Below are 23,118 nucleotides of genomic sequence, written 5' to 3'. Positions count from 1 at the left end.
AGAGTTAGTGGATGCTAACTTTCACATTCCCTGTGGTTACTCTGGTGTGATGATCAGCTGTCACTAATTTGCTTTTCATATTAATAATGATATTATACCAACTTTAATAATATTTGTCCACCTGTCTACGGGGAATAGAGGACAAAAAAAAGTCTGCTCCCATTTCCGGCTCCTTGTTGGGAACCTTCTCTCTTGGTTCACTTCAGGTATCCGGCTCTAGGAACCGGCTCGTTGGCGAACGACACATCACGAGCGCCTTGGTGTCCCTCCCCCTGGACCCCCTCCCCCCTTCTTTTTCCCCGCTTTCCCTTCACAGTGTGTGCAGATGTGTTTGTGCGCCTTCAGGTTTGGGGCTGGAGACGCAGACAAAGTTTTGCAGGAGAACAAGACGACGACGACGAGGAAACGTGGCACTTTGGAGGCCAAATGTAGCACGGCGCTCAACATGTGAGTTTGTCTTGGGCGCTCTGGGAAATGTTTGCCATTGTTGGCAAATGCCACCAAAGTCTTGCTTCTTTGTCTGTGGAAGCTCTCGGTCGTACAGGAGTGCTCCGTCCATGACAAGGTTTCAGCCGTCATCTTTCAAGGTGTCGGGCGTTTGCCTTCTTATCCAAGAGGCTTCGTCAGCCAACTAAAATTTGCTGGTAGTTTTGGCCCTATATATATATATACACACAGTAAAGTCTCGTTATATCGATATCGGATATATCGATAGTCCCGGTTATATCGATATTTTTTTGGACTCCAGTGAATATCGATATAACGAGACTTTACTGTATATATATATATATATATATATATAATGCACTTGTGTGACTTATAGTGACGGGAATTCCAGCCGGCTCTATTGACTATATATATATATATATATATATATATATATATAGTCCTGACTGATTACTTCTATTTTCCTGTCCGATTATGGGGTCTACGACTGACCTGATTGCCCCATTCACTCTGGTATCACCTCATCAGCATCAGTCAGCCTATGTTGCCTCAGAAGTTTGTTGTAGCAACGATCCAAATTGAACCTCACCCCACCATGCCGATTTAGTGAAGGGTTTTGCTGTTTGATGAAAATAGCTTCTTTGATTCCCCTTTCAAAGCATCGATTTTCTTTTGTGTGGTTGCTAGCCTTGAGGTACATATGTACCGCAGATTGAGCTCCACTCGGGTCCTGCTACTCCTCTCCTTTGTTGGGTTTCATTGCCTATTCTTTTCTGTTGACTCCTTTTCTTGACGCTTGTTGGTATTCATTAGTCAAGTGTTGCTTGACATTTTGGATGCTCACATTTGACCTCGGCGATTGTCGTTGTTGATCGGAAACAGACCTCACAAACGTCCAATGAAAGTTGGCGGACTTTTTGGGGGCGTTTTTGCCGCCCGAGTGACGAACAAATATGTCTATCCAGTCCACCAACTTGTGAAGAATGAAACGTTGACATCAATTGCCCTTTTTTTGGCCAAATTCTACCAGGTCGTACGTCAAAGCCCTTTGGGGAGATTTTGCCCATTTTCAGTCGAGCCCCAGTTTGAAGGTGCCGACGACGAAACTCGGAGACGACTGCGAGCGCCCGCTGTCCGTCATGCCTTTCTGGGGCGGGTCGTGGGCGGAGACTTGACAAAGAAGGCTCTTGTTTGAAGGTCACGAGCGGCTGACGGAGTCGTCGACCTCTCACGAATATTCGCTCAGCCTCCGAGCTAACTGCCCCGCTTCTCTCCCCAGGGCGGCGTGTGGCGGAGGGGGCGGGGCCGGCAGGCCTGCCATCATCCTCATGTGGGCGGGGCTTCAAGCCTACGGTGAGATGCTCAAATAATAATAATACATTTCATTTCTAAGCGCCTTTCAAAGCTCTCAAGGTCACTTTAGTCACAGGATGTTTTTTTTTTCTGTGGGTGAGCAGCGGCAGCCACACGCGCCGGCGTTCACTCAACCCGGAAGTAACTCAAATAGATAGAAAGCTAGCTACCCAGCTAATAGATAGCTACTATTGCTAATAATAATAATAATACATTGTATTTGGAAACACCTTTCAACTCTCAAGGACATAGCTAATAGCTAGCTGGCTTTACACTATACTACTTGGTACATTCAAGTAGCGAGCTCATAGATAGCTACTAATAATAAATTGTATTTATAAGCGCCTTTCCATACTCTCAAGGACATAGCTAATAGCTAGCTGGCTTTACATTATGCTACTTAGCACATTCAACTAGCGAGCTAATAGGGAGCTATTTGACTGAAAGGCCGTCCGATTTTTGCGTAGCCGTTCTGGAAAGACGCGGTCACGAATCCAACCCGAAATCCCCAACAGAGAAGCTTCGCACAAAGCCGCCTGATTGTGTGCGCCGCATTTGGAATATGTTTTCCGGAGGCCTCCAGCAGCCGCCGGCCAAGTACACTCGTAAACTTCCCCCTTACTACCCCCTCTCTCGCACTCTCTCACACACTCTCTCACACTGTGTGCGTGTGCGTGCATGTTTAGTGGAAAGAACATTGGGCACATTGACGTCGCAACAATCGCTCTCCTGGTGGAAGATGAAGACTCGCCCGCCTGATTTTGAAATGAGACGGTTCCGCTTTTTCTTGCCACGCGTTGGCGACATGACGTCCATCGACACCTTAGCCAGTGTCTGCGAGATCATCTTGAACCTTGACCTTTTGTAGCGTCATCAATCTTGTTCCATTCTTTGGAATCTTTCTTCTGTGCACCGACTTTGGAAAATGAGACGCAAATGCACGACCTTATAAGGCTCGGGAAAGTCCGGAAGCACCAAGCAGGCGTCTGATTGGCTGCCGTGCCGAGTATGCAAATTGCCAAACCAACCGAAATTCCAACATTTCCAAACCGAACAAAGATTTTGCAACCGGAATCATTTATTCCGATTGCGAAATCTTTGTTCAAACGTTTGCTTTCTTGAATAGAGCAAACGTTTGATTTTAAAAAAAAAAATGAAAAAATCTTTTTTGTTTGTTTGTTTTGTTTTTTCTTGAAAAAGTTGTCGGCCACCCGGGCGGAGACGTTTTCTAAGTTGTACGCCCGACGTCAAAGTTGCACGCGTCCGGGCAGACGTGATTTCAGACACTGCTTTTAGTTCCATTGAGATATGTGTGTGTGTGTGTGTGTGTGTGTGTGTGTGTGTGTGGTTTGTCGTGGCCTTCGGCTTGTTCAGTGTCCTGGCGCAGCGCCCGTTTTGACTTGCGGTCCACGAGTGGCCGCCGGTTGCCCGGCGGCCACTCGTGGCAGTCTTTGCTGTGCCCAAAAGCGCAGGGCGGCGCGCTAACGCCGCCGTGCGCTTTCCCCGCGACAGTTTCCGGGTGCCAGTGGTCCAAGTGCGGGTCGGTGTTGACGGAGTCGCAAGGTCAAGTGACGTCTCCGTGTTACCCGGACAAGTACGGCAACTCGGCCAGTTGCCGCTGGAGCCTGCGAGCTCCGCCGGGCTTCGTGGTGCAGATCTCCTTCCAAGACTTTGAGCTGGAGGAGGCGCCGGGATGCATCTACGACCGGCTCACTGTCGCCACCGGCAACGGCCAAGTCAAGTTCTGCGGCGTGACGGCGGCCGGCCTGGTGCTCAACGCCAGCGGCAACGCCATGGACCTGGACTTTGCTTCGGACTTTAGCATTCAGAAAAGAGGCTTCAGGATCAGCTTCCGACACGGTAGGTTAGCCGCTTGGCCAAATCCGCTCTCCCGTTTGCTTCTTGATTTGTCATCTAGCGCTTCGCTTGTTGCCTTCTCTTTGGCGTCCTTGTTCCCGCCCGCCCCCATTTGACCTTTCCTTGTTTGCACACTATTTTTTTTCGTTACCTTCCTTGCTTTTGTCCTTTTCCTTGCCTTCCACCCGTCGCCTTCACCCTCCCCCAACCCCGCTTCGAATTATAATAATAATAATAATAATAATACATTTCATTTGTAAGCGCCTTTCAAAACTCTCAAGGTCACTTTACAGTCAGTGGATCAGTTTTTCTGTGGGTGAGCAGTGGCAGCCACATGCGCCAGCATTCACTCAACCCAAAATAACTCACATAAATAAAAAAACTAGCTAGATAGCTAATAGATAGCTAGCTAGCTAATAGATATCCAGCTAGCTAATAAATAGCTAATAGCCTGTTAATCAGCCAGCTAGCTAATAGATACAATGATCCCCCGTCTTCCTTGCCCAACCTTCCACTTTCCCATTCCAGTGGCCGTTGCCTTGAGAAATCAGAAGGTCCGCCTCGGAGGAAGCGGCGTGCCAGCGGCCCGAGTGTCGGCTTCTGTTACCGTGCCAACGCTGCATCATCTGACTCTGTGCTTGGAGATGGAGCGCAGTGGGCCCCCGCAACAGGCGAGTGTCACGTGACCTCAGCATGACTGCCCGCCAGGCCGTCCTGGCGTCCGCTCCGCACAGAAATGCCCAAATAGTGGCCATGACGGATTTCTTGGTGGAACTGGCTGATAGATTTGTAGGCCTGTCCCACGACGTGCCATGCCTCTCGGAGCCGCTCGTAGCCTCTTGAAGCCGCTCGTAGCCTTTTGAAGCCTCTCGAAGCCTCTCGAAGCCTCTCGTAGCCTCTCGCCACAGACGTTTCCGTGACCTTGCGATGGCGCCGCCCGCAGGTGGAGTGGCTCTTCAACTACACCAACGCAAACGGAGACACGGCGCTGGCGCTGGGCGCGGACGGAGGTCGCGTGAAAATGGTGGTGGAAGGCGCCGCGTGCCGGCTGGACTCCGTGGTGACGGCGGAAGACTGGACGGCATCGGCGCTTGACCTGTGCCTGCTGTGGGCGTCGCCCGGCGGTCACGTGGGCGTCTACTTCAACGGCAAACTTTGGGCCCAGACCTGCCCGGAGTCCGGCGGCCGCTCCGTTCTGGGCGGTGGCATCTTTCGCTTGGGAGGTGAGACCGCTTTTTTTCCTTTTTTTCAAGACGTCAACCCCGCCCAAGGTGGGCCAGAGGTCACGCCCATCGGCTTCTGCCGCGAGACCAACCTGAGCTGTTGCGCGCATCAGGGCCCAGCGGCTTCTGGGGCAGCGTGTACAACCTCCGCGTCTGGGACTACGCCATGACGGCGCAGCAGCTGGACGGGCTCAGCTGCCACCTGGCGGGAAACGTCATTGACTGGGACAACCGCTTCTGGGACGTGCCGCCAGCCCTGGCCCTGACGGACGCCGCCTTAAGCTGCAGTGAGTCTCTCGCCGTTGGCTTTCGTCGGGCTTCACTTGTCTGGCTTGCCCTTACTTTGGTCCAGTTTGGGCCCACTGAATAGGGGCGATGTGGCCTTGAAATTGTATTTTTTGTCAATCATTTGCTAATCATAATAATACATTTCATTTGTAAGCCACTTTCAAAACTCTCAAGGTCACTATATCTATTAGCTGGCTATCTATTGAGTCAGCTGGCTATGTATTGGCTATCTATTAGCTAGCTGGCTGGCTATCTATTAGCTCTCTGGTAGCTAGCTAGCTAGTTTTCTATCTATTTGCGTTACTTCCAGGTTGAGTGAACGCTGGCACATGTGGCTGCCGCTGCTCACTCAGAGAGAGTGATCCTGTGACCTTGAGAGTTTTGAAAGGCGCTTAGAAATCAAATGCATTATTCTTATTATTCTGATGATTATGATAAGTGTTGTCCAGAAGGTGGTCGGCGCGGCACTTTGAACTTGCATTTGTGCTCCTCTTTGTCCGTTGAGGTTCGTTTCTACTGGGCGACGGCTCCGCCCACGGCAACTGCGACTCCACGCGGGTGGCCTGTCCAGGTAACAAAATGGCGGTGGTCCCGGCTGTCATGTGCTCGCCCCGTTAGCGTCCACGCTCGCTGTTGTTCTCAACTCACCTTGGTCACGTGACTTGTCTCGTGTCTCTTTGCGACCTTCCTGCAGCTGACTCCACTAACATCATCCATGCTACTAACGCAACACACGCGTACGGTAGGTAAGCCGCGCACACGCACTCGACGCAGCCCCCAACAATCCCCCCCGTCCCTCCCCTCATCATCGTGGTCCCTTCCCAGCCGGCATGTGTTGACCACCATTTTGTTTTGTTCTGTCAACTATTCACAAAGGATCTGAAATGAGTTGAGGTGTTTACTCGCCGCCGTTTTGCCTGTCCTCCATTTTGGCTGTTGACCGTGTAACACGGCATTTATGCAGAGTCTCAGTCATGGTCAAATGTTGCGGCGATCGTCGGCGCGGACCGTGGCTGTTTTTTGTGATACTTGCTGTCCTAAACGCACGTGGCCGCCTCCCGCTTGCAGCGTTGACGCCGCACATCTTCTCCCCGAAGACCAGCAAGCCTCAGGCACGCCCCAAACGCGTTTCTCCGCCGGGCGGGCGGCGGCCCTTCGTGGCGTTGTTGGCCACGCCCCTCAGGAAGCCGCCGAGCGGCGGTCGCCGGCCGGTCGCCGCCGCCATCCCCGAGCCTCCGCCGTCAGAAGCTCAACCCGTCGGCGGAACGGGAAGCAAAACCATGGTCCGGCGGGCCGGAGCCACCAGCGTCTGGACTTTGGTCGGCCGGACCCATCACACGAGATCGGATGATGCTGTGGCTACGCCCCATTCGCTGCCATCTTGTCTCCCACCTCCAGGGAAGCCGTTGGCAAGCTCCTTGACTCCTTGGACGCTATCTCCTGCCGGTCAGGAAGACGGGGACCAATCACGGGCCGGCATCCGTGCTCCACCGGGTGGGATCTTTGGAACGTTTGCGGCCTTCGAAGGCGAAGGAGCCTTTACGGCACCGCCGCTGGACCGCCCGTCGAGAGCGTCGGACGGCGACCCTTGGCTTCCTCCCGCCACCGGCGTGGCCTTTTACTTAGACTCCTCCCGCGCCCTTCCCGCCTCCTTGCGGCCCCCTCGGCATCAAGCCCCTCCTCTTCCTCATGGAAGCGCGCCGCTTGGCCTTCCTCATTTGACCCCTCGCCCTTCTCTGACCCCGCTCCGTCCATATTTGATAACGCCACCCCGCTTGACTCCTCCCCTGAGCCCGCCCCGCACACCGCGCCTCACATTGGCCACACCTCCGAGCTCCGCCCCTTCCATCCTCCCACCCCCCAGCCCGTCCGCCGCCCATCTTTGCCGTCGCCAAAAGAACATGGCTGCGGGTCTGTCGGGGCGGCGTCCATGCAAGAACGGCAGCGATTGGACGAGGGACAGTAGGTCAAATCTGCTATCGGACGGAGCCTTTGAATTGATTTGGCCTTTGGAATTGGTGCTTCTCGGGTGACGTGACAGCTGTCAATCCATATCGCGACCGGTAGTGGGCGGGATCTTTTTGGGGTTCTGGTGGCTGGTGATTGGCTCATCAATGAAATGACCCGGGGCCTCGTTTCTCAAGCGTGCGATCCTGCAGGAGTGCGCGTGTCAACATTCCCACGCAAAGTTGATCAATTTGGACTTGTGTGTGTAAAGTTTTCAAAAAGGTTGTCTCCCCCCATCCAAGAGAATTTTCCAATTGAGGCGGGTGGGGGCCCAAATGACCCCAAGTTGCCCTCGATGTAGAAGATCCTCAAGGGGGGAAGGGGGGGGGGGGCTCTTTGCAATGTAAGGGGATTCCTACAACGAGATTCTCCAGGGAGGGCCTCTTGGCAATGTAACAAAATGGCACCGCGCGGCGCAAATAAGGCCGGGGTTGCGTCGGCATCTGATGAATGGGATTTTGTTGAACATGCATGTCCAACAATCCCATTTGGAAGCAGTTCCGCACACTCTTTGACAAGCGAGGCCTCGAGCCGTCACGCCGTTGCCGTTGCACCTCATCTCCTTCCTGACTGCTTTTGTGACTGCTCGAGAATGGCCGCTGGTGAAATGGCTTGCCAAGGGCAAAGAAAAGCGCATCTGCTTGTTGGTAAAATGTTCATTTTGGCTCTCCTTTGCGCGCAGAGGCCTTGTTCTACAGGCTGGCTTTGGTGGTGTATGACGGAAGCTCCGCGCTGACTGCGGCCGACGTGGAGGAAGCCGTCGGCTTTTGGGTAAGGTTGCCGCCGCCGCGTCAGCCGAGCCGTTTCAGGCAGTCGGCGGGGTCAACCCTGAACCGGTCGGTTGCCAGGAGACAACGTCCCATTCGCGCTCACAATGACTCCTAAGGACAATTTGGAGCATTGGTTAAACCTCGCGTGCACGACTTGGGGATGTGGGAGGAGCTAGCCGCAATACCCGGAGAAAAGCTACACGGGAACGCCGGGGCCTTGCTTGACCGCAGTTGAGGCTAATGTTGGACGGGGGCTCATGCTCAGGGAATCTGACAGCCTGATACATTTGGGCTGCTGTTCATGTTAGCTTCAAGCTAAAGGTGAGGGCTCATGCAAATGTTAAGCTCACGTTGGCCGTGTGTTTGCCACGGCAGCTGAACGAGACGTTCCGAAACTGGACTCGCACCGTCTCCGTGGACTCGCTCAGGTGAGTCTTTGCCGAGCGGAGTAAAAGAGGTCGTGGCCGAGCGACCGTCACGCTAACCCCGCGTTTTCCACTTCCCGCAGCGTCCGGCCCGAAGGTCACTCAAGGTTGAAGCCTTTGCCCGTTGCGTCCAAGGTGGCGGCCATCTTGCGTGTGGCGTTGACATTGAGCCGCCGGTGTGGCGCAGCTTCCTGTGTCGCGCGCTGCTGCGGCACCAGCGCGGGGCAGATGAGCGCGGCGACGTCCCGGCGCGGGTCCAGGACAGAATCTCCGGCGGCGAGCCTCCCGTGGACGCCCGTCTCCAGGTCCACGCCGACTCCGTCCACGTCAGCCCGTTGGGTAGTAACGCCGTACGCCTCTTTTCTCCCTGTCCTGCGCTGACCCGTCACGTCCTTCTGGTTTGAGTCTCTGACTCCGAGCAAGTCATCCGTGCGTGTGCGCGCCACGATTCGCTTTTTCATTTGAAGCCGGCGTGGTTTCTAAGTGAGCTTCATTCTCGTTTGAAAAAACTCAAGCGGCTCCTTCTGGCTGAAAATCCCCTCCTCAAAGTGGCCCACCCATTTTCAAAATTTTCCGCCGATCGGTGGATTTCCGACTTTTTCGGACCAAAAGGACCAGATCAAACTAAATATGTATTCTGGCTTTTTTTTGCTGTTCATTTCCTGTTTTGGCCTGTGTTGGCGGAAAGCGGCATGTTGATTGGATGATACTGACGGCGGTTGGCGGAAAGCGCCAATTTGATTGGATGATCTTGATTTAGGTGTCGAAACAGGTACAAATCTGGTTGCATAGTCCGAAGGATTCGCCTTTGTGGCGAGAACAAGTTGTAATTTGATCGATTCTAATTTGCAATGAAACAATCCCATCGATGAATGTCAGTGGCACTATGACAAACCCCATGCTAACGTTAGCATCAATATACTACTGTGAGAGGCAGCAGAAAGCAAGTGTGATGACTTCCAACTTGGAAGTGAAACCATGAGGTGATCGGGCCCAAATTGGGAAAGGCTTGATTACGCTCGGATGCATGTAGGTCCCACTCGCCATCCAAGAAGAAATCCGTCAATGCCTTGTTGTCCGTGTAAAGGGTAAAGAGAAGCGGCCCCCATACGAGCCCCCTGGAAGCTGCTGCTCAGCGCTGGTGTCTCACCTAGACATCAAGTATTGGTCCCTTCCTAAAAAAGTCGTCAAATGTCGACCTCCGTTGCCATCCTGGTGTCATTTCCTAACCACGATGTCAATATGTTACATGGGCTGGAAGCTTTGAACCCCCCGAAACAGCCACATGAGAGTCCTCAATGGCATCGGCATTGCTTCACTCCCGGAAGTCAATTTGGCTCTTTTTCAATGGCATCGAGCATCGCCTTCGTGGGTGTGCGACGTCCATCCATTCCTTCTTTTTATAATAATCATAATAATACATAGCTAGCTAGATAGACATATAGCTATCTAGCTAGATAGCCAGCCAGCTAGATAGCCATATTTATGGGCGCCTCTTAATAATCTCAGTCATGATATTTGAAAATCAATTCATTGAATTTTCAAGAGAAGATCCAGTAGAAGGGGGAGCAGCCCCGGCCGGGGAGGTGAGTTGGGGTCCAGGCTCTTTCAAGATTTCATAATAATAATCATAATAATCTATTGAATTTCTAAGCGCCTATCAAGTTTTTGTCCTTTGCTCGTCTTTCCCGACTGAGAAATGACGCGGCTGACGTTCCTGTTGCCGTCCTGCCAGAGGAGTGCCTGGAAGAGCACACGCTTCACTACCGGTGGCCCAAGAGCCTGCCCGGCACGGCCCACTTCTTGCCCTGCTTCCCCAACAAGGATCAGAGCGCCACCCGCAGCTGGTAACGCCAAGTGCATGCAGAGGGAAATGCCACCAATCATTTTTGAGAAGACTGTATGGAAGAATACATGTCATTTATAAGCGCCTTTCAAAACTCTCAAGGACACTTTACAGTCACAGGATATTTTTTCTGCCGGTGAGCAGCGGCAGCCACACGCGCCAGCGTTCACTCAATCCGGACGCTCTCAGATGATGAAGTGATTGAGCAGCTTGGTTTAATTTACCTTTGCTGATGCGTTACCTAGAGAGTGTGGCAAAAGCATCCTACGTGGGATAAGCAATTAGTTAAATGAAAAAGCAATTAGTCAAATGAAAAAAGAATACACAAACAAACAAACAAACACAGTAACGCTCTATGATTAAAGGATGGATCTGCTCGCTTGAACTTAGCTTTGCTGATGCATGACCGAGAGAATGTGGGAAACGCATATCCTGCACGTTAGCGTGTCGGAGGACGATGAGTGACAGCTATTCCGATTCACCTGTGTTGTGTGTCTGCATGTGGCCCCCCGTTGCTCCCCCCCAGTTTGATCGACCCTTCCAACATTTCATCCTTCTGGTCACCCGCCGACTCGAGCAACTGCACCGACGTGGACGCCATCCAGGTTTCGGCAGGTAGGGCCCGCGGCGAAGGGTCCGCGGCGCTGTTCCTAATGGTTTGTCCTCTCCGGCTTCCAGAGAACGCGGCCGAGGTGGCGGCGCAGCTCGCCGCCATCACCGACAAGCGGCTGTCCCGGGAAGAGGCGAGTCCGCCGTCGTGGGGACGCCGCCCGCCGTCTTCATCACGCCCCCCGCTGTGAGATTTCGTGTGCGCAGGTGTCCAAAGTGGTGAGGAAAGTGCAACAGCTGGTGAACGTGGCCAACGTGAACTCCAGCTTGGCCTCCACCGTGCTCACCATCATCTCCAACGTCATGAGCAGCCCCCGCAGCGCCCTGGCGCCCGCCGCCGACAGGTAGCGTCCGCTATGTGAACGCTTGAGCAAGATGGCGGCTCGGCGCGTCGCGTGGAATGGAATGGCAAAGGCCTGCGTTCCAAAGAAAGGCCACTGCTGTCTTGCTGTAAGGACACTGAGGGCGGTGGATCGTCTTTTGGACAAGTTGCGCTTTGAAGGCTCCAGCGTGAGTATCGGGTCCAGAAGGCTCACTTTGGGGGTGTCGGCCTTCAACGCGTCCACCTTCAACGGGACGTCCTTCAGCGCCTTTGTTCCGACAAATTCCACTGACCCGCAGGTAACGTCGCCCGGCCGCCCGGCGCTCTCAATACGGCAGTTTGTTGAAGAACCCCCCCCCGCCCCACTTTTTTTTTGAAATTTTTTTTTTTATTTTTTTTTAGGTCGCCTTTGAGTCGGGGCAAAGCGACTCGCTGGCCCAGGTTACCCTCCCGCCCTCGCTGTTGTGGAATGTGGAGTCCTCGGCCGTGACCCGGATTAGCTTCCTGTTCTTCGGCACCACCAGCCTCTTCCAGGTCCCGTTTTACCTCTCGTGCTCTCACTTCAGTACAAGACGGAAGTACTTTTGCCTCCTTGGAGGTCTCGAATGTGACGTGCGTGCGGGCGCGCCCTGACCTGACGTGACCCCTGTGACGTGGCAGCTGGAGCAGGACGGGCGCACTCTGATCAGCTACGTGGTGGCGAGCAGCGTGGCGAAGCGCAGCATGAGGGAACTGAAGGATCCGGTGGAGATCCACATCAGCCATCTGGCCCCTCAAGTCAGCCGCTTCCTTTTCTATCGCTTCTTGTCAAGAAAGACAAAATGGCCGCCAGCCAAGCTCATCCATCTTGTCCTTTCAGAGGCTTTTGGGCGCGCGCTGCGTCTTCTGGGACTTCAGCATGAATGGTCAGTGATGTGCAGGATACGGAAGAGGATTAGGGCCACTGAAGAAAAAAACAACGATGCTTGGCAAGATTCTCACAATTCTGGCTTTAAAGTCAGAATTGTGAGAATTCTGACTTTAGTCTCAGAATTTTGACTTAAAGTCCGAATCGTGCCAACCTTGTTTTTTTTTTTTTTTTTTTTTTTTTCTTGAGTGGCCCTAATCCTCTTCGGTAGGATGAGGACCATGAGGTGGCGGGAGAATTGACCGTGTGGGCACGTGTCCACTAGATGGCGGCGGTGGCTGGAATGCCGACGGCTGCCGTGTGGCGGCTGCACAATCTGGTGTCAACAAAACCGTTTGCCTGTGTGACCACCTCACCCACTTTGGCATCCTCATGGTGAGCGGGCGAGCTCGGGCGTGCGGGTCGTGCCCATTTGTGCCTTTTCTTTTTTGGGTTCAGGACATTTCGGGCGCGTCCCCACGCATTGACCGGCGCAACGACCGCATCCTAACCTTCATCACCTTGGTTGGCTGCGGCGTGTCGGCCATCTTCTCGGCAGCCACGCTGCTGACCTACGCCGCCTTCCAGTAAGTTGCTGGCTGCTTCCCGCGCTCGCTTCAACTTGACTTTGTTTCAAAATGGAGGCGCCGTCCCGTCCCGCGCAGGAAGTTGCGTGGAGATTACCCGTCCAAGATCCTGATGAATTTGAGCGCGTCGCTGCTGCTCCTGAACGTGAGCTTCCTGCTGAATGGCTGGTTGTCCTGGCAACGGAGCGAGGCGCTGTGCCTGCTGGCGGCGGCGCTGCTCCACTACTTCCTGCTGACGTCCTTCACCTGGATGGGCCTGGAGTCGCTGCACATGTACATCGCGCTGGTCAAGGTGTTCAACACCTACGTGCGCCGGTACATCCTCAAGTTCTGCCTGCTGGGCTGGGGTGAGTCTTTGGTTGCCGTCCGCCGGGCAAATCTTCCCAGAGGGACGGACGGCGCTATTCTCTTGTCCTGGCAGGCCTTCCGGCTGCGCTGGTGCTTTTGGTCCTGGCTGCGGATAAACGCGCTTACGGACGGCAGGAATTTGGCCAAGGATCGTCACACTTGTAAGTTTTGCGGGCTCGCGGCTTGACCGGTCCATTGGCCTCGAGGCTCGCTTCGCACACGGGGAGGCAGGCGGATAACTTGTACAGTGATACCTCGGTTTACGAACCCCTTTGCTTTTCGCTTTACCAACATTACATTTATGAAAATCTAACCGTGGCATCCAAACTATTTTTCAGGATACATACGGAGCGCCACAATGAGTGATGTGTCGTTCGCGAACGAGCCCATTCTCCTAACAAGAAAATCTCAGTCCACTTGTTTTTGTGCTCTATTCCCCTTCCCCAGTCTTTGGTTAAAGCCACGTGATTGGTCAAGAACAGAGCAGTGACGAAGGGGGGGGGGGGGGTAAACATTAAATGTATTTATTTAAATACAGTCCTTATGGAATGTGACTCTCCTTACAATTCCCTCTCTCCGACCTCCTTCCACCCCATTCCATCAAGCCATCAACGACCATCACAAATGTAAATAAAATGACTTTATTATACAGGGCATGTATTATGTATTTCTTTCAGTGCAATACAATAGCACATTTATTATACGTAAAATAATGTATATTTTGTGTAGTTTTAGGGCTTATTTAGTAGAAAATCATGTTTTATGGGGACCTGGGAACGGATTATTCTCATTGTAATGGTTTCCTATGGGAAATCAATTTTTGGGCTACACACTTTTCGCCTTCCACACTTTGTCTGGGAAGCAATTATGTTTGTAAGCCAAGGTCTGACTGTATTTCCCTTGGGGGCCCCTCGCGGACCTGCGTAGTTGGGAAGGAAGACGCTCCCTCGCTCTCCTGCCGCCATCCAATCTCCATCCGGCTGACAAAGTGTTGCTGTGCAAGCATGCGCGTCGCTGATGGCTTTGTCTCTCTCCTCAGCTGTTGGATCGGCAGCGCGGCGGTGTTTTACGGGGCGTGCGTGGCCTACTTCTGCCTGGTCTTCCTGCTGAACGTGGCCATGTTTGTGGTGGTCATGCTGCAGATCTGCCGACGCAACGGCAAACGGGGAAACCGCACGCTGCGACAGGAGGTACCGCGAGCCGTTGCGCCACCTGTCGCCATTCTGCCACCGCTCGGCTGTCTTGTTACCTTGGTAACGGCGCGCCCCTCCTGTGCGCCGCTCAGGTGTTGCGTAACCTTCGCAGCGGGGTCAGCCTCACCTTCCTGCTGGGCATGACTTGGGCCTTCGCCTTCTTCGCCTGGGGGCCGCTCAGCCTGGTCTTCCTCTACCTATTTGCCATCTTCAACTCGCTGCAAGGTGACCACACGCACAAAAAAAATGGACCTAAAGGGTGAAATTGGAACCCCCACACATTATCATAATAACGATAATAATACAGTAAAGTCTCGTTATATCGATATTCAAGGGAGTCCGAAAAATATCGATATAACCGGGACTATCGATATATCCGACCTGTTTGCATGTAATTTTCTCCGTGCGTGCATAGAAATAGTGTCGATATAACCGGGACTATCGATATATCCCATATCGATATAACGAGACTTTACTGTACATTTGATTTCTAAGCGCCTTTCAACAGAAAAATCTAGCTAGCTAGCTAATAGATATACAGCTAGCTAGGTAGGTAGGTATAACTAATGGATAGCTAGCGAGCCAGCCAGATAGCTAATTGACAGCAAATAAATAGCCAGCTCGGTAGCTAGCTTGATCATAAAAAAACACAACCTTTATTCGTCCCACAAAGGTCTCAGCCAGGTAGTCATCATCATAATCAGGTATTCTCAGCCATCACGTGACAAGTGTGACTCACGGCCGTTTCTTCCTCTTGTTTTGGACGCACACCAAGGACTCTTCATCTTCTTCTTCCACTGCGCCCTGAAAGAGAATGTCCAGAAGCAGTGGAGACGCTCACTCTGCTGCGCTCGCTTCAAACGCTTGGACAACTCGGGTGAGTAACCTCTTGAGCCTTTCTTCACGGCCATCCTCATCCTCGCATGCTGCTCGTATCCATCCAAAGTTTGGGCACAATCACAGCTGGGCAACTTTGCAGTCGCGGGATGAGTTTTTCTGTGGGTGGGCGGCGGCCACATGCGCCGGTGTTCACTCAACCCGGAAGTAACATCAAGCAAAAAACAACAAAACTAAATAACAAATGATACGACAACACAAAGACACAGAGTCATTCATTCTTCAGCACTCGCTGTACTCGCTTTGTGACACGAAACAGTTTTAGATGAAAGCTTTTCCCTCCAATTCTTCAAAAGGAACGTGAAAAGCCAGATGGATCCAATGTTTTTACATGGGCGGTGCCCGGTGCCCCGCCCTCCCAACCCACCGCGACTGACCAACATCTTATTTTGCTTGGCTTTGTCTTTTTATTTTGGATTGCATTGGATTAGCCTTTTTTCGTCTCGCAGGGGACAAATTGACATTTCATAGCAGCAAAGAGAGTCTTGAGCACCATTTCTGAATGACAGTTGCTAGCTTAGCCGCGGAGCAATGAAGTCCTCGTTTTCATGGGGATTTCCAAGAGTCTACTTGACGTTTGGATGGATGGATGGATGGATGGATATGGATATGCCTTTATTAGTCTCACAGTGGAGAAATTTCCATTTCACAGCAGCAAAGGTCTAAAAAGGTCTAAAAGCTGGCGAGCTATTTGCTATCTATTTGCTATTCATTAGCTGGCTAGCTAGCTTTCTAGCTGGCTCGCAAGCTATCTATCTCTATATCTATTAACTATATAGCTGCATAGCTTTCTAGCTGGCTAGCTATTGGCTATTCATTGGCTAGCTCGCTGACTTTCTATCTATTTGAATAACTTCCGGGGTGAGTGAAGGCTGGCGCGTGTGGCTGCCGCTGCTCACCCACAGAAAAACTAATCTTATGACTGTAAAGCAGGGGTGTCAAAGTCATTTTTTGCCACGGGCCACATTGTAGTTGTGGTTTCCTCTCGAGGGCCGTTATGAATTTGGGGAACCCGTTAAAATGTTTAAATCCCTTCAAATATTACATATAGAGCACACAGCAAATTAATAAATAACTCGTTTTCAAATCTGAAGACTTTTATTGTGGTTGACATCCAAAAATATGAAATTTTGGCTCAGATTTTCGCAATCATCATGGAATTTAACAAGTTTGATTTGCTTTCGCGGGTCGAAAAAAATGATGTGGCGGGCCGGATTTGGCCCGCGGGCCTTGACTTTGACACCTGTGCTGTGAAGTGACCTTGACAGTTTTGAAAGGCGCTTAGAAATGAAATGGATTACAATTATTATTAATATTATTATTAAAACGTGTTGTGACAATGGAGTTTTTGAGAATCGGCCTAGGTCCGAGTGCACAAAGTCATGCCTCGACTCTATTTCAGACTGGAGTAAAACACCGAGCAACAACACAAAGGAGTCTTCCAAGCAGGCTGTCCAACCTTTGGCGTCGTGGTCCTTTGGATCCAGCGCCTCCTACTGGATGTCCAAGGCCAAAATCAAGCTGCCAACATTGCGCAACGCAGGTGTTGTCGCTCACACAAGTTTCAGCACACATTCAACGTGTCAGAAGAGTGTCTTTGACTCTCAGGCAGTGAAATGCAAAATGACACCTGAACACATGCATGCGAATGACAATCTGTCAGTATTTGGATGATGCCAAGCGAGGCCATTCAGCTGGCGAGTAGCCTCCAAATAGGTGACTTAGCAAATGTCTCAAGTTGATGGGACGCTGTCATATTCCAGGTCAAGTTTGCCATCATGCCTAAATTGGCTGATCCCAACACTGCTCAAACTAAGTTGTTGTTTTTTTTCCATCTTTGTGCCGGCAGACAAAATAAATGGGAGCAGTCCCTTTTCCTCCAAGGCAGAGCCCATCTCGTCATTGTCGTCCTCTCGTCCGTCCGTCCTTCTCGTCAGCCAGATGAGTGACGAAAACAAAGACGATGAGCCATCGCCCTAACCAACTGTAAGCCCTGCAGCGTCCGGTCAAAACACCATTGTGTCGTGACATATGGCATAAGCAAATCTTCAGTCATGTCCAGCGACCTCCAACGTCAGCATGACGGATCACGACGGCCGCTCGGGGCCCTTTCTGCCCAAAAGCAAAGACCGGGATTGGCAACTACGTACCAAGAGTCTTTTTGAACAGACGTCACAGCGTCCGCCGCACTTGCCCTTGGACTCTTTGTCTTTTGGACCCGAAACATTTTGACCTTCAGCAAACAAACAATGTCATTGATTAACATGAAAAACCAAATATATCATCTTCAAAGCACTTCATTCCCTTTCACAAATGAGAACATCTTTTTTTGTATATGACAAGGTTTCTTCAGCCGTCATCTGTACTTCTTTGAAGATCTCTGACATTTTGCTCCTCAGCGGACTAAAGATGGACCACTCCTGTCCGACTGAGAGTCTACACCGATCTTCGTTTGTCTCAAAAACAGAGAAGTCCCCAATTTACAGCGGCTAAATTTATGACAGGGAGAAAGTACAAGACGAAAAGTAGATCCAAAATCAATCATAATAATAATACATTTTATTTCAAGCGCCTTTCAAAGCACCCAAGGACACTTTACAGCCACAGACAAGCATAGATCTTCTTATTTTCCTTTCGGCTTTTCCCGTCAGGGGTCGCCACAGCAAATCAGTCCTCCATCTTCAGAGGTTTGATTCACATAGATACAATCATAAAATACAATGATACAATGAAAATACTTGTATCCAAATATCGGAAATCAACATCATGGCTTGAATATAATCATTCAAGCAATTCACACGACGCTGACGAGCCTCAGTCCTCCCAAAACAAAGCTAGCTGATTACTTTCACGAATGGCACACCAGCCGAAAAATTCTCCACAATGAGTTGAGACGCACCCCTTCGGCACTTGATCGCCCTCCTGTGGACACGCCGTGCCGTCGCACCCCGTCGAATCAAGAGGGACCTTGGCATCGAGCGGCACGTCATCGTCCTCTGGTGGACGCGCCGTGCCATCGCACCAAGTCAAATCAATCGTGGCCGTGACACGTCATCGCCCCCCGGTGGACCCGCCGTGCCAACGCATCCAACGGAACCAACGGCAGTCATCAGATGTCAAAGCAGCCACTCTCGCAGCGCCATCTTGAAGTCAAAAGAAAAAAACACCGCAACAACAAATAAGTGTCCTTGAGAGCTTAGAAAGGTGCTAGTGTCGCCCTCCACTGGACACGCCGTGCCATCGCAACCCGTCGAATCAATGGGTGCCTTTCTAATTGCCTTATTTTAATCTTCAACCTTGTGTTAATCTTTAATCAAATGATGATTTGTTTTGCCATTTTTTAATGTACATCTAACATTTAAGTCCATTTTATTGAAATTGTTGTTGAAAGTAATTTTGGAAGCGACGGCAGGGTTTTTAAAGAACGTTTTCGCCCTCTTTGGTGTTATTTTTAATTTTGAAATGATGATGCATCATTGCTATTTGCCCCAAGCCACTAAGTCTTTCAACAATAACCCAAATAGAAATGTGTAGTGCCTCTTTGCAATTTTTTTGATGATACTAGTGCACCGTGTTCTACCGGAAACAAATTTCTTGTGTTCTACATACTTGGCAATAAAGATGATTCTGATTCTGATTCTGATTATACTCAATCCTTAATATTTAGGTCCAAATGTATTATTTAAGGCTCTTGAACCTAAATAAAAAGCTACTTTTGTCACGGTTCTTTATTATTAAGTAAATAATTAAACTATTCTTTTACAATGAACAAAAGATATTGCAGTCAAATTAAGATGAGTTCTAACTATACGGCCAGTTGATTCGTTGTGGTTGGCGACCAATGGGTGACGCCGTGGGCCCAGCCTCCAGCTTCACAGGTGGAGGTCATTTCAATCAGTGGCAGACCAACCAGAACGTTGTCACGTTGTGGTTGGTGACCAATGGGTGACGCCGTCGGCCCCGCCTGCAGCTGCACAGGTGGAGGTCGTTTCAATCAGTGGCAGTTAAAAGGACTCCCGGTACACCAATCGGTGTCGGCTCATTGGGCTTGCTGCACCCTGTCAGGTACGTTTCAGCTTGCATGCAGATTTGAGCTCGTGGTTTTCTTTGACAATTTGTGCTCTTCTTTTCAGATGACTTTGATGTTTGAGGATTTGTTCCTGCTGACTTTATTTGAGTCCAATTTGTCAAATACACCATGCTGCTCCCTCTGGCCTGCTTTTTCTTGGGAAATGCTGCCATCACCACCTGGCAAACCGTGGCACCAGTACTGTCGCTAGCATTTTATGGTGAGTGTTTTCTCAACAGATGGCTCTTTAAATTCACTAATATCTTGTATTGTAAAATGATTCAGCCATTGTGATTATGTGAGCAAAGGAAAAACAAGCGTGCGCGAGTGTGTGTGTGTGCGTGCAATGGGTGACGCCGATGGCCTCGCCTGCAGCTGCACAGGTGGAGGTCGTTTCAATCAGTGGCAGTTAAAAGGACTCCCGGCAGACCATTCGGCGTCGGCTCATTGGGCTTGCTGTACCCTGTCAGATGTGTTTAATCATTTCTGGGGTGAGGCGAGTTCCCAATATTCAGCGCAGGTCTGTATAACCGGGGAAGAAATAATTCATTGGCCAATCAATCATCATGAACACATCTGTATATGCCTCCACCAGCTTCATCGAGACTTGCGGAATGCTGAACAGAAAGTGGATGTGGTTGGCGGTGCACAGCTCTTCCTGACGAATGAGTAGTAATATATTTTATTAAGCGCCTTTTAAAGCTCTCAAGGACACTTTACAGTCACAGACAAGCATAGGTACTTGAATAAATAAAACAAATAAATTAAATAAAATACAATTATAAGTGGTAAGTAGAGAGCTACATAGAAAATACAATTTTAAAAAGGTGGGTAGTAAGGCCACGTATCTCGTAATCCGCGAACCCCAGAAACCAGGGAATGTCAAAGCTTGCCCCTCAATGGCCACGGTCCTGTCTGTTTTCTTGCTGTCCCAGGATGAACACATTTCATTCAAACAATCAGGATTGTTCAAATGCTGGCTGATGAGCTGATTGTCTGAATCAGGTGTGTCCCACCCAGGGAAGCTGGACTATGGAAGGACAGTGGTCGAGTGCCAAGTTGGGACAACCTCTGTTTTTATGGATCCGGGATTCGAGTTGGGGTGTGCTTTGGGTTTAATGTAGAATTCAGGCATTATACCGGAGTTTTATAATAATGCATTTAATTTACAAGCGCCTTACTGAACACCCAAGGACACTTTACAATAAAATCATGATTGGGTGAAGTTAAGGTGTTTGAGGTTTGACTAGGCAGCCGATTAACCGGTTTGACTGTTAGGCAGCTAGGTTGCTGTGGTACGCAGCAGGGGAATTAAGAACACAGATGGATTTGTCAGTTTCATGTATGTAGAGGTCGTGAGCTCTACTCGCATTTATCAGAAAGAGCTGAGCACCACTCCTGCTGAGATGACCTACCTACATTCGGCACAGGTCTGTATAACCCCAAGAAATCAAAAGAAATCTCTACGATGTTAACCCCTGTAGTGCATTCAATCATCATGAACAAGTCTGTTTATCCCTCCCCCAGCGCTGGTGGTCAGATGGGGCAGCTCCATCGAGACTGACGGAATCCTGAACAAGATGCCCGCCGGTGACAGAAAGTGGACATGGTTGTCGGTGTGCAGCTCTTCCTGATGCATGAGTAACGCCAACTAACCACAATCGCGAACCCCAGAATCCAGCGAATGTCCAAACCTGGTCCTCAATCACCGCCGTCCTGTGTTTTATTGATGTTCCAGCATCATGTTAATGCTGGCGTACTGCATGTTTTACCCATTGCTGGGGTGAGGTGAGATTCTCATGTTCAGCGCAGGTCAGTATAACCCAAGAATAAATAATTCATTATGCATTCAATCGTCATGAACACGTCTGTTTATGCCAACCCCAGCGCCGATGGTCAGATGGGCAGCTTCATCAAGACTGACGGAATGCTGAACAAGATGGCCGCCGGCGACAGAAAGTGGGCGTGGTTGGCGGAGTGGAGCTCTTCCCGATGAATGTGTAACACCACCTAACTCTTAATCTGCGAACCCCTGAAACCAGGAAATGTCCAAACCTGATCCTCAAAGACCGCTGTCCTGTTTGTTTTCTTGATGTTCCAGGAGCATGTTAATGCTGGCTGCAAGCCATGTGACACATTGCTCGGCTGAGGTGCGTTCCCAATATTCAGTGCAGGTCATAATTCATTGTGCATTCAATCATCACGAATACATCTATTTATGCCTCCCCCAGCGCGGTGTTCAGATGGGCAGCTTCGAGACTGGCGGAATGCTGAACAAGATGCCTGCCGGTTACAGAAAGTGGTTGTGGTTGGCGGTGTGCAGCTCTTCCTGATGAATGAGTAGTAATTTTATTTTAAGCGCCTTTCAAAGCCCTCAAGGACACTTTACAGTCACAGACAAGCATAGGTACATAAATAAATAAATAAAATACAATTATAAATAGTAACAAGAGAGCGACACAGAAAATGCCATTTTTAATAGGTGGGTAGTAAGGCCACCTATCTCGTAATCCGGGAAACCCAGAAACCAGGGAATGTCAAAGCTTGCCCCTCAATGGCCACTGTTCTGTCTGTTTTCTTGCTGTCCCCGGATGAGCACATCTCTTTCAAACAATCAGGATCGTTCAAATGCTGGCTGATGAGCTGATTGTTTGAATCTGGTGTGTCCCACCCAGGGAAGTTGGACTATGGAAGGACAGCGGTCGAGTGCCAAGTTGGGACACCCACTGTTTTTATGGATCCCGGATTCGAGTTGGGGTGTGCTTTGGATTTAATGTAGAATTCAGGCATAATACCGGAGGTTTATAATAATAATAATTATAATACATTCAAAAATATAAGCGCCTTTCTGATCATCCAAGGACACTTTACAATAAAATCATGATTGGGTAAAGTTAAGGGGTTCGAGGTTTGATTAGGCAGCCGGTTAACCGGTTTGACTGTTAGGCCGCTAGGTTGCTGTGGTACGCAGCATGGAAATTAAGAAAACAGGTTTGTCAGTTTCATGTACGTCGGTCTTGAGCGCTACTCGCATTCATCAGAAAGAGCTGAGCACCTCTCCTGTTGAGATGACCGACCTACATTCGGCAAGGTCTGTATAACCCCTCAAAATCAAAATAAATATCTACAATGTTAACCCCGTAGTGCATTCAATCATCATGAACAAGTCTGTTTATCCCTCCCCCAGCGCCGGTGGTCAGATGGGGCAGCTTCATCGAGACTGACGGAATCCTGAAGATGCCCGCCGGCGACAGTGGACGTGGTGTGCAGCTCTTCCTGATGAATGAGTAGTCATAGATTTTATTTTAAGCGCCTTTCAAAGCTCTCAAGGACACTTTACAGTCACAGACAAGCATAGGTACTTAAATAAATAAATAAATAAAATACAATTATAAATAGTAACAAGAGAGCGACACAGAAAATGCCATTTTTAATAGGTGGGTAGTAAGGCCACCTATCTCGTAATCTGGGAAACCCAGAAACCAGGGAATGTCAAAGCTTGCCCCTCAACGGCCACTGTTCTGTCTGTTTTCTTGCTGTCCCCGGATGAGCACATCTCTTTCAAACAATCAGGATCGTTCAAATCATTCCTTCACACGTCATAGCCGTGACGACGTACATTCCCCCTACGGCAAATGGCGGCGCTGCCTCCGATGCCCTCATATCTGTTGTAAACAAGCTGCAAACCCAGTCCCCCAACGCCTTGTTTATCATCTCAGGGGACTTCAATCACATTTCCCTGAAATTCTCCCTCCCATCATTCACTCAGTATGTAACTTGTGCCACCAGAGACAATAACATATTGGACCTATTTTATTCAAACGCCAAGGATGCATACAAACCTTCCCCCCTCCCCCCTCTCGGAAGAGCAGACCACAATATGGTTTATCTCCAGCCTGTGTACAAACCCCTTGTCCAGAGGCAACCAGCTGTGACCCGCACGATCAAAAGATGGTCCACAGAAGCTGAAGAAGCTCTGCGGGACTGTTTT

At 50.2% G+C, this 23,118-nt stretch overlaps 1 protein-coding gene across 2 annotated transcripts; it reads left to right on the top strand.

Moving 5' to 3' along the window:
* The first annotated feature begins 12 nt into the window (after nucleotides 1–12).
* Nucleotides 13–18,695, top strand: adgrg6 (adhesion G protein-coupled receptor G6). Of its 2 annotated transcripts, XM_089021515.1 has the most exons (30): nucleotides 13–447; nucleotides 1,727–1,800; nucleotides 3,313–3,660; nucleotides 4,186–4,328; nucleotides 4,601–4,880; nucleotides 4,994–5,167; nucleotides 5,674–5,739; nucleotides 5,863–5,914; nucleotides 6,133–7,130; nucleotides 7,858–7,946; nucleotides 8,321–8,373; nucleotides 8,454–8,477; nucleotides 8,558–8,709; nucleotides 10,106–10,217; nucleotides 10,743–10,831; nucleotides 10,895–10,959; nucleotides 11,033–11,169; nucleotides 11,281–11,446; nucleotides 11,550–11,681; nucleotides 11,808–11,924; nucleotides 12,007–12,052; nucleotides 12,320–12,429; nucleotides 12,493–12,620; nucleotides 12,699–12,967; nucleotides 13,042–13,129; nucleotides 14,008–14,158; nucleotides 14,254–14,386; nucleotides 14,937–15,038; nucleotides 16,461–16,601; nucleotides 16,908–18,695. In XM_089021515.1, the coding sequence occupies exons 1-30, from the start codon at nucleotides 326–328 to the stop codon at nucleotides 17,036–17,038; spliced, it is 4,692 nt and encodes a 1,563-aa protein (XP_088877641.1). In that variant the 5' UTR covers nucleotides 13–325; the 3' UTR covers nucleotides 17,039–18,695. The 2 variants fall into 2 exon arrangements, with proteins under 2 accessions (XP_088877641.1, XP_088877642.1); XM_089021516.1 differs by lacking the exons at nucleotides 5,863–5,914; nucleotides 6,133–7,130.
* The last annotated feature ends 4,423 nt before the right edge of the window (nucleotides 18,696–23,118 follow it).

The sequence above is a fragment of the Hippocampus bargibanti genome, linkage group LG19, assembly GCF_051943395.1.
Source record: "Hippocampus bargibanti isolate YZ-2025 linkage group LG19, ASM5194339v1, whole genome shotgun sequence".
In the NCBI taxonomy this organism is placed as follows: Eukaryota; Metazoa; Chordata; class Actinopteri; order Syngnathiformes; family Syngnathidae; genus Hippocampus; species Hippocampus bargibanti.
Note: the sequence above shows the minus strand (reverse complement) of the source record. Positions and strands in the feature narration are given on the sequence as shown.

Bases quoted from the DNA above. Each gene is read 5' to 3' on its own strand.
- adgrg6 (XM_089021515.1), top strand. From the start codon at position 326: ATGTGTTTGTGCGCCTTCAGGTTTGGGGCTGGAGACGCAGACAAAGTT. The intron at 1,801-3,312 runs GTGAGATGCTCA...TCCCCGCGACAG, and splicing joins GGCGGGGCTTCAAGCCTACG to TTTCCGGGTGCCAGTGGTCC. The intron at 12,968-13,041 runs GTGAGTCTTTGG...TTGTCCTGGCAG, and splicing joins GTTCTGCCTGCTGGGCTGGG to GCCTTCCGGCTGCGCTGGTG.